The sequence below is a fragment of the Ceratotherium simum genome, chromosome 1, assembly GCF_057802395.1.
Source record: "Ceratotherium simum simum isolate JZ-2026a chromosome 1, ASM5780239v1, whole genome shotgun sequence".
In the NCBI taxonomy this organism is placed as follows: domain Eukaryota; kingdom Metazoa; phylum Chordata; class Mammalia; order Perissodactyla; family Rhinocerotidae; genus Ceratotherium; species Ceratotherium simum.
The window spans coordinates 36,707,415-36,717,843 of NC_141900.1; the positions used below are offsets into that span (position 1 = coordinate 36,707,415).

Below are 10,429 nucleotides of genomic sequence, written 5' to 3' on the forward strand. Positions count from 1 at the left end.
ATAACAATAAAATTTACTCCCAATAATACTACCATATCCATGCAATGGAATATTATTGGGCAATAAAAAGGAATGAAATACTGATACGTGCTACATGGATGAACCTTGAAAACATTATGCTAAGTGAAAGAAGCCGGTCACAAAAGACCACATACTGCATGATTCCATTTATGTGAAATACCCAGAATCGGCAAATTTTATAGAGAGAAAGTAGGTCAGTGGTTGCTTAGGGCCAGGGAAGTAAGAGGGGGATAATGAGGACTGACTGCTAATGGGTACAGAGTTTCTTATAGGGGGTGCAAATATACTCTAAAATTAGACTATGGTGACTACATAGCCCTATGAATACTAAAAAATACATTGAGTTGTGTACTTTAAACTGGTGAATTGTAATGGTATATGATATATATATCAATAAAACTGTTTTTAAAAATATTACTGTAACTTGATTACAGCTACCATTGAACAGTCACTAAGTGCAAGAAACCTTAGAGACCCTATATTATCTGATTCTCATCAACTCTGTGAGGTCAATTTTTAATCTTATAGATGAGAATACAAGTTCAGTGAAATTAAAATATTTACACAAGGTTACAGGGCTAGTCAGGAACGGTGCCCACATATTTCACTCTAAAGAAATCTCTCTCTAAAGTGGATGTTTTCTAGACTATGCCATGCTTGCCATCAAATAGTTTACTGGAAACGATTATAATAAGAGTATCATTAACATACACACAGCCTTAAAAAAGCAGGCATTTTGTTTCTCTCAGTGGTGGGATTAAGTTTTTTTGAAGCATCACTGATAGGAAATAAGGCTTAAAATGTGAGCACCATTGTTATTTAATTCAAAATCCACATCTAGAAAACAAATACCTATGGAAAACAATTAAAAGTAATTAAGGTCATATAATTTGTCCTTTCAGTTTATATCAGAGCTAGATTGTGAATGTCTTCAAGATACAGACATCATCCGATTTGTTATTTTTTAAGTCAATGCCTCTAGAAATTCCTTGTTCTTTATTCATATTAGATGAAATGCCAACAAAATGTAAATATACAGAAACTATCACCATGGCGTTAAACTATGGCCATTAGGCAAAAATATTCCTTTATTTAGATTTTATTACTTACATTTACTTTTTTATCCATAGATTTAGAGGACTTTACAAACACTAACTTATTAGTCATTCCAAAAACAGAGGTGGATTGAAAAGGTTACTGTAAGAGGAATAAATACAGATATAATACTAAAAGGAGGGCCGGCCCTGTGGCTTAGCAGTTAAGTGCATGCGCTCCGCTGCTGGCGGCCCGGGTTCAGATCCCGGGCGCACACCGACGCACCGCTTCTCCGGCCATGCTGAGGCCGTGTCCCACACACAGCAACCAGAAGGATGTGCAGCTATGACATACAACTATCTACTGGGGCTTTGGGGAAAAAAAATAGATAAATAAAATTATAAAAAATAATAATATTAATACTAAAAGAACCATATTTTGTGATTTCTTCACCTATAATGCAATAGTCCTCTAGTTAGTTGCCATATTAATCTATTTGCTGCTGTAACAAATTATCACAAACTCAGTGGCTTAAAACAACTCAAATTTATTATCTTACAGTTCTGTAGGTCAGAGGTTTGACATAAATCTCACTGGGCTAAATTTAAGGTCCCAGCAGGGCTGCATTCCTTTCTGTGGGAGCTGGGGGAGAATGTTTCCTTGCCTTTTCCATTTTCTAGAGGCCACCTGCATTCCATGGCTCATGGTCCCTTTCTCCTTCAAAGCCAGTAAAAGTGGGTCAAGTTCTTCTTACATGGCATCACTCTGACCTCTTTTACTTCCCTCTTCCACTTTTAAGGACCCTTATAATTACACTGGGCCCATCCCGATAATCCAGGATAATCTCTCCATCTCAAGGTCCTTAACTTAAATTTAACTGCAAAGTCCTTTTGCCATGTAACATAACATACTCACAGGTTCTGGGAATTAAGACACTGACATCTTTGGGTGGCCATTATTCTGCCTACACAGTTGCCCTTGTCTTCAAAGAAATCAGGATGTACCCATAGAAAATTGAGCCCGCGCGTGTGTGTTGGGGGATGGTGGCAGAGCATACTAATGATTTAAATGGAAAATGTAGAATTGGGGATGAAAAATCGCTCCTTTCTGTTTTTGTCAGAATTTTATTGGCAGGCCGGCCCCATGGCTTAGCGGTTAAGTGCGTGTGCTCCGATGCTGGCGGCCCGGGTTCGGATCCCGGGCGCGCACCGACGCACCGCTTCTCCGGGCATGCCGGGGCTGTGTCCCACATGCAGCAACTGGAAGGATGTGCAGCTATGACATACAACTATCTACTGGGGCTTTGGGGGAAAAATAAATAAAAAAAAAAATAAAAATTAAATTAAGAATTTTACTGGCATTCTGTTTTGAAGATGAACCATAATTAGATACATGGGAATAACAGGAGAAATAGGTTGCCATTCAAAACCATGAGAGGAAACAGAACTATCTAAATGAATCTGTTCATTTTTTAATCTGAACAGAAACCAAAAAAGGCTTATTTTGTACTTTCCATCTTTCTACACATTGTTCTGCCTTGGCACTCAGGAACTACTATTCATACAGCAGCCACAGCCTGTATCACATAATCAGATGTTGTATTAATTCAAATTAGAGAAAAGGTAGCTGGGAAGACTATACTTGAGCATACTGACCATGAGTTTTTATGAACCTTTAAAATAAAATATCTGAAGGATCATTATATATGTGTATGTGGTTAAGAAATCAAACCTTTCCTTTTTGAAAAGCCCAAATTCAAAATGAAATGATATCATTACATTATAAGATTTTTTTTAATGCCCCAGAGCAATGTTCTATCCAATGTTTAACTTTTTCAGTTTAGCTTTATATCTTTTTTGACTCCAAGACAGAAGAGTGATACTTGATGTACTCAAGTTATAGCCAGCATTTACCAATTCTTTGATTCGACTTTTTAAAGTATTTATGCTTGAATCCAAAATCCGAGGATTTTCAATTATGTGTGAGATGGTAATTTTTTCTTCTATGAGGCAGTCTATTTTATCATTAAACTTTTTCTCTCCCAAGAAGATCAAATCTGGATAGCTTAAGACAAACTTCTGTACCTCTTCTTCAGTACACCCAAGAGAAAACAGCTTCTCTTTGATATTTGTATAGTTCCTTTTGGCATAATAATTGGAAAGGTCTAGGATTTCAGCTCCTGGACCACATATCAGAACAAGCAGCTCCTCATTGTTCAAGCTGAACGTTGACTGTAAAAACTCAATGTTAGCTTTCACTCGTTTGGTGCTCTGACTTAAGATGAAGGGGTTTTTCAAAATTATCTTCCTGACAAAATCTGTGGGATCATTGTGACCCAAGGACAAACAGACTTCTTGCAAAAGTTCAACCATCTGTTTATTCAGATCAAGACTATTGGAGAAGGTACGTGGGGCATTGGTCAGCAATCGACAAAGGCATTTATGGGTCAGTCCAACTGAGTATAGGAACTTTATATTATTCTCTAAGTTTAGGTTGTTATTGGACCGAAAAAAGGATTCAGGAGAACGTTCCAAAATATTCACAATTTCAAGGTCTGATGTCATAATTTTTCTCCACAGATCCCACCGTTTTGAGAGACTTTCAGGTGTGCGTGTTATAGCTCGTGGATATCTTGATATGATGCTAGCAATCACTTCTTCTTTAGCGCCTTTGGACAGAAGGAACATCTTCAAGTCCTGCTCGTTAGTACCTACCCTATTGAAAACTCCAGGCTGTCGTTTCTTCGCCATGTCAACATCTACTCCCATAGTAAGTAAGTTATTCAGTAGTTTTTCATTCTCCAAAGGCTCAGTGTCTGTATTATCATACTTCACACGAAAAAGCCTAAATGAAACTGACTTAAAGAGCATTTCTGCTGAAAATCGGATCATCCAACATCTTGAACCAAAGAGAAAGTTACTTCTCATACACAAGAGGTTTCTTGGTGCCATAATGATCAGGTAGCCCAAACCTTTTGGAATGCTGTGTAAAATAACATATATAATATTATACAAATGCATGTGTTAAACAGCTAAATGATCCTGTAAGCATCATGGTCATTTCTATAAGAGAATACCTATAGCTTTAGCTCTCCTGGTGCTGTGGTAACAATTTCAGTCACCTCACTCCGACTCCCTAGCACTCCCACTCCCTAGCACTCCCACTCCCTAGTTCACTGCTTTTGATTACCCATGTCCTGGGGCTGCTTCCATTCTTAACAAAAAGGCAGAATAGCATCATCACTGCCCCAGAATTATTCCTGTGTACATCTTGCTCTTTTTATTTGGCCTTGCCTACCTTGGCTACCTAAAACCAGTTGCCCCCTGCATCTCTGCTTTATCCTTCGGGTTTCCAAACCTTTGGCTTACTCCCACCAACTGATGCTTTCAATTCTGCCTTGTCTTCCAACTTCCTAGATTTTTGGCCTTGCCCGTGCCCATAAATACTAGAATTCTTTGCCTCTGTTCTCACGTCCTGGCTATCAAACTCTAAATCTAGCCCTGAAAACCAACACTTCAGATTACCTAATTTCTACCTTAACTACCGTTTTCTAGATTCATGGTACTCTTTAAACCCACGCTATCATTAGAGCCTTAATTCTTAGCTTATTCAGACCTCTGGTCAACAGTTCCTGATCCCAATCTCCATCTCACTCAGTTTACCCTATTGGCCCCTTGGTTGTAACTCAACAAGTCCAAACCAATTTTCAACTTCAAAATTATCTAGTTGGGATATTTAATCCACATAGTCCACCACATGTGGAACTGTGCTGTGAGATGGCACATAAACATTAAAAAGTTACTTTTACCATTCTCCTCCACCTCACCTCCATATTACAAAAGATTAATCCAGAGTTCTCTTCATCTGTTTCACAACACATATAACTTCAAGCAAGTGACTAAAACCTCTATAACTCATTTTCTTGATCATTTAGAAATGGGGCATGAAATGTATGAGCTTATATATGATAATAATCATAGGTCGCAACTAAAATGAGCATCTCCATTTACAGGAACTATTTTATGAGGAAAGCAACAGAAAAGTATTCTTCTGTTATTCAATTTGTCAGATGATTTATGTTCCTAAACTACCTGTGGTCTTAGTCATACAAAAACATGTATACATATTTTTTTGAACCATAGTTTATCCTTTCAGACTGTATACATGTGACAATTTAGTTCTTGATTTCTAATTACTTACAATGGGCTCTTATCACTTAAAGGAGGCATTTCCCTTTTCCTCTCTCCTAATTAAGCATAAAATAGAAAATATAGATGGTTCCAACTCACCACTAATATCTCTGGGCTTGAGATACTGCTTTCAAGATCAATATTAAAGAAAGCCTCTCTGTGTCTATCCTTTTAATTACTCCAATTTACCAAGAACTTGGATTATGCCTACAGGCTGGGAACATTCCTGTAGCTCAGATAATCTACAGACCCTCAAAGAACTGAAAAAAATATTACAAAACTATAGAATCAAATAACATTCAAACAAAAATGCAGGACACTCACAAAATAAACATCAAACAACAACAAAAAAAAAACATTTTAGATTGCTCTATGCTTTGAGTTCACTATTCTTCACTTCTCCATAATACCACATACTACTCTTCCAAAAATGCATGAATTTAGAAACTTAAAAATAAGATTCTCCTTCTAACTAAAGAATGAAGGCTCTACCTTGCACAGCTCAACAATCTGTTCTCTCTTCCAGATGCTCAAGGGTGACCTCTACTGGATAACAGGACAGAACACTGACAGTTGTGGACGAGACCAGTGCTTTAGAAAGAGGGGTACAAGATAATCCAATGGGATGTAGGAAGAAAACAATAAAACTCCAATTTATATTTGCTTTGGCCTTTTACAATTTCCGCTTTTTATGTGTTTTATAATGTATACAATAGAATAGTACTATAAAACATGTATATAACTAATCAGTAAATAAATATACATATATTGGAGGTACATGTATAAACCTTTTTTATTGAGATTGTACACAATCAAAAAAGTCTGAAGACTACTACTCTAGACAATACACTCTCTTGAGATTGTTAGCACCATAAGAAATAGAGCTGAACAAGCCACAGAAAGTTCAAAAGAAATTTTAATGACAGACTAAAAGTAAGTGAAAATATGTGCCAATTTTCTTAATAAAAGAAGAATAAATCTATTCAAGTTTCTCTTGATCTGTCATAGGTGGATTTTATGTCTTTGTGTGTAGTTCACTCTCCACGGAATTATCTTTCACATAAATTAACATGTCCAAAACCGAACTGATCATCTCTCCCAGCCCCCAAACAAACTAGCCCTCCTCTGATAAATGAAATCACTATCACTGTCTTAATAGTCACTCATGATAAAAATCTAAAAGTGAGCTTTGCTTTCTTCCTCTTCCTCAATAATCATGTAGATTCAGCTTCTTCAGTATCTGTGAAACCCAATCTCTCTACTCTTTGTTATTCTCTCTTACCCAGACTATAACAGCCCCCTAACTTGCTTCTCTAACATCAGTCACTCAAAATTGCCAACATAGTATACTAGTAAAACAAAGATGTGATTATGTCCCTTATTTCCTGATTAAAGACCTCTATAGCTCTCCCTTAGCAAAATCTTCAGACTGACCTTCAAAGTTCTCACCACGCAGTTCCAACTACCTTTTTAGCTGTCTCTTCTATTCTACAACCTCACAACCAGGCACCATTGCTTCTCTAACCTCTGGTCCTAAACATCCTTGTCCATTCTTGTCTCCCTGCCTTTGTGTAAGCTGTTCTGTCTTTTGGAAAGGCCCATTCTCCTGATACCTATCCATAGTACAAGGTCTCATTCAAATACTATCTTCTCACAAATCTTTAACTTAACAAATACTTACTATTGAGAATCATTTGTTTAATAATAATTTATTACTAAGGAATCTAAAACTAAGCATTCTATTTATATAGGAAAAAAGAGCCAAACTGGACTTAGAATTGGCAACTAAAATTTGGTTGTGATTACAATACAATAAATGCAATAAATTGACCCAAAAAATGATATGAGCAGTCTCAGCTAAGCCTAAAAACAATGGTAACTAATATCAACTGTTGGTGAGCATATGAGGAAGTGGGGGAAATTCTCAATCACCACTGTTGGAAGGGAACTTGGCACCATCAACCATATCCTTTAACCCAGCATTTCCACTTCTTAGAGATTATCCAAAGGAAATAAAAGAACAAGAATACACATTTGTTATGAAAAAGAATGTCCATCACAACATTATTTGCTATACCAAAAAAGATGAAACCCAAATGGCCACCAATAGTAGAATGATTCATAAATTGTGGTACATCTATGCAATATACTATACAGCCTGATTTTTAAAAAAGAGGCAGGTGCCAGCCCTGATGGCTTAGTGGTTAAGTTCAGCACGCTCCAGTTCGGCGGCCAGGGTTTGGTTCCCAGGTGCAGACCTACACCACTCATCTGTCAGTGGCCATGATGTGGTGGTGGCTCACATACAAAAAGAGCAAGATTGGCAACAGATGTTAGCTCGGGGCGACTCTTCCTCAGAAAAAAAGAAAAAAAAAAAAAGGGAGGCAGATCTAACACAATAGAAAGATATCAAAGATATTCTAAGTAGCAAACTGCATAATATGGATAGGATAATACCACTTATATAAAAAGGGGGGAGGGCATTAATATATACAGAGAGGTAAAAAATGGAATAACAGTTATCTCTGAGATTAATGGGGGCTATGTACTATTTCTGAAATATTGTGATATTCTTTAATGAATATGTTATTTTGCAATCAGACAAGAAACTGAAAAATTAAACTGGCCAAAGAGTGCAAAAAAGTAATGGAAAATATGTTACCTTTTCAATTTTTCAGTTTTCAACACAAAAAAAGCTGAACCTGAAAAATATCAATGATATTTCACTCTTTTATCACCCAATCTCCATTCAAGACACCCCTATAACATATAGCAAAGTGAATAAATATTTAAACAGGCTAATACAAGAAGTACCAACTGCCTCAATCTGAAAATTTTATAAATAATAATTCCTAATTTATTTCAACGTCTCTCAAATTGACGTTTTTAACCACACCAAACCATTATTCCAAGGGCTAAAGTCCAAAATTAACAAATACACTGAAAATCTCTGTACTTTTAACATGTGAGGTCTAAAGAATAAAAGAGGATTTGCGTACCCTCTGCTCCACAATTTCCCTGATAAAGGAGCTTTTAATGGAAATGGCTCATCACTGACCCTAGGGTACTACATTCCACTTGGTCTTCTTTTGACAAAAGCTAAGTCTGGAGATCTTTACAGCAATGCATTTCTCACCTCATTTGCCTTAAGAAAAGACGACTTTGCATTTCTCCAGAAAAACTGGAAAATAGCTGTCCCTGGAAATGGCAAATAAAAGCGGGGGGACAAAATATTGTCAGGACTTCGTAATACAAAATAAAGACACTGATCCCAGCTAAAACTGCATAATGCTCTCGTTAGATGCATGACTTCTTGCATAGGAAGCATCTCTCTCAGAGATACTGAGAAGACAACCGCAGGTACACGCCTGAGTATGACGGGAAAAGGCCGCCGAATCACGAATATGATTTTTAAATCCAAAAGCAAGCGCTCCACATACACTGTCTCACTTAAACCCCACAACTTAAAAGGTAGGCATTATCTCTAAAATTACAAAATCGGAAAAAGTGCCGAGCTACCTCACTAGTTTGTCTTAGCTAGCTGAAGCATAAAGTTCGAACCCAGGTGAGTCTTTCTTAACTCAAAACCTGGGTAATTCCACGGGTTCCGTTCCATGGGTTCTTCTCGTCCCTCTTCCTCTCCCAAGGACAACGCTGGAAGGGGCTGCGCGGGAATGACACTCCGCTATACCAGACCTGCTTCTAAACAGAAAAAGCACAACACGGCAAGCCACGCACCTCCCACTGGCGTGCACCTGAGCGCTGTACACGGCTTTACTTGCGCCTCTAGGGCCCGCAGCGGAACCGAGGAGCGGAAGTGGACAAGACTAACTTCCGGCCACGGGCCGCGCGCAGAGGTGACGTCGGCCGCCTTGCGCCCCCAGGCGGCCGCTCGGCTGTCCTCCGTAGCCCGACGCGAAGGGCCCGGCAGGGGGCGGCAGGAGACCGCGGCGGGCGCTCGGCACTGGCCGTCTGCGGCGGGTCTTGGAGGGTGGCGCGGGGCCCGCTGCCGATGAACACCTCGGCGTTTGTTGCAGGAAAACGCGTGCTATCCGAAGCTCCTAACCGGTCCCAGATTCTCCTTCTTTCCTGAATTACCTTGGAAATCCTGGAGTGTGGCTGCTAGTCGGAGTGCAGCGTCAGCTTTCAGGCTGGGTTGATCCTGAATTCTACTGCCAGGAAGAATTTCTTGCATTACCTTCCTCTATGTAGGAACATAATAGAATTTTTTTCATCCCATTTCTGCACCAATGAACTGATTAATGTTTTATCCTCACTCTGTCCTTTAGATTCCTCTTAGCTGGTTTATTGTTGTCATTTTGTTTTGAATTAACTTTCTGTTTTGTTGGTTTATTAGGATAAAGATTTGCCTTTGGGACTTTAAATTACTAATAATCAGTCTATCTGGTAAGTGAAACTGCTTACTGCAGTTCCTCCAGGTAAAAAATAGTCCTGAAAAATTAGAAATGGTCTCTTTATGTGAATTTCTAAAATCTGTTTCTGCATGGAAGGAGCTCATAAATATATAAATTTGCATACATAAATATATAAGCATTATATCTGTAAACTGCTTTATAATCAGAATGTAAAACAATAAAATCTTTTTGGGGAATCATTAAACTCTTGGAGTAGGAGCCGGCGAAAGAATGCGTGTCTTATACCTCCTTGACCAATAAATCTTCTATGATTTATACCCCTGCTTTGTTGTACTGACATAGATTATCAAAGGTTATTCCAGACTTAGGTGACATCACCTAAGTTTGTTTTTAGTGATATCGTGTAGGTAAAGAAGATTGGGTCTTTTGAAAATAAGTTCCATATTTTCTATCCAAAATTTTCGGATTACAAATATATTTTAAATGCATATTATGAAACACTGAAAAGAATAACAAAAGTATAATAATGGTTGGGTTAGGATGGTGTGTTATCAGTTAGTTTTTTTCTTTCTCCTATTTCTGCAAAGAGATTTAATCTTTAATGATTTGCAAAATGTTGTCCTTACCTCCAATAAGAGCAGTGACTACTCTTTATATTGGTGGTGTGTTATAGTGGTACCTGTATGTACCTTGCCTGTATTTCAGTCATTGATTCAGTGAACATTTATTAAGCGCCTGCACATTCCAGGCCCTGTCTTCAGGGTGGGGGGATATAGTGGAAAACCAGACAAATCTCCTGTGCTCCCG

At 38.1% G+C, this 10,429-nt stretch overlaps 1 protein-coding gene across 9 annotated transcripts; it reads right to left on the reverse strand.

The window, feature by feature from the left end:
• Positions 1 to 1,091: 1,091 nt before the first annotated feature.
• On the reverse strand, positions 1,092 to 9,037 carry MTERF1 (mitochondrial transcription termination factor 1). 9 transcript variants are annotated; one of them, XM_087418234.1, is made up of 4 exons: positions 8,766 to 8,976; positions 8,383 to 8,444; positions 7,909 to 7,948; positions 1,092 to 4,038 (listed from the first exon to the last, which is right to left on the reverse strand). In XM_087418234.1, the coding sequence occupies exon 4, from the start codon at positions 4,005 to 4,007 to the stop codon at positions 2,871 to 2,873; it is 1,137 nt and encodes a 378-aa protein (XP_087274360.1). In that variant the 5' UTR covers positions 4,008 to 4,038; positions 7,909 to 7,948; positions 8,383 to 8,444; positions 8,766 to 8,976; the 3' UTR covers positions 1,092 to 2,870. The 9 variants fall into 9 exon arrangements, with proteins under 9 accessions (XP_087274360.1, XP_087274509.1, XP_087274684.1 ...); XM_087418383.1 differs by lacking the exon at positions 8,766 to 8,976 and adding an exon at positions 5,739 to 5,837; XM_087418558.1 differs by lacking the exons at positions 8,383 to 8,444; positions 8,766 to 8,976 and adding an exon at positions 8,985 to 9,037.
• Between the last annotated feature and the right edge of the window lie 1,392 nt (positions 9,038 to 10,429).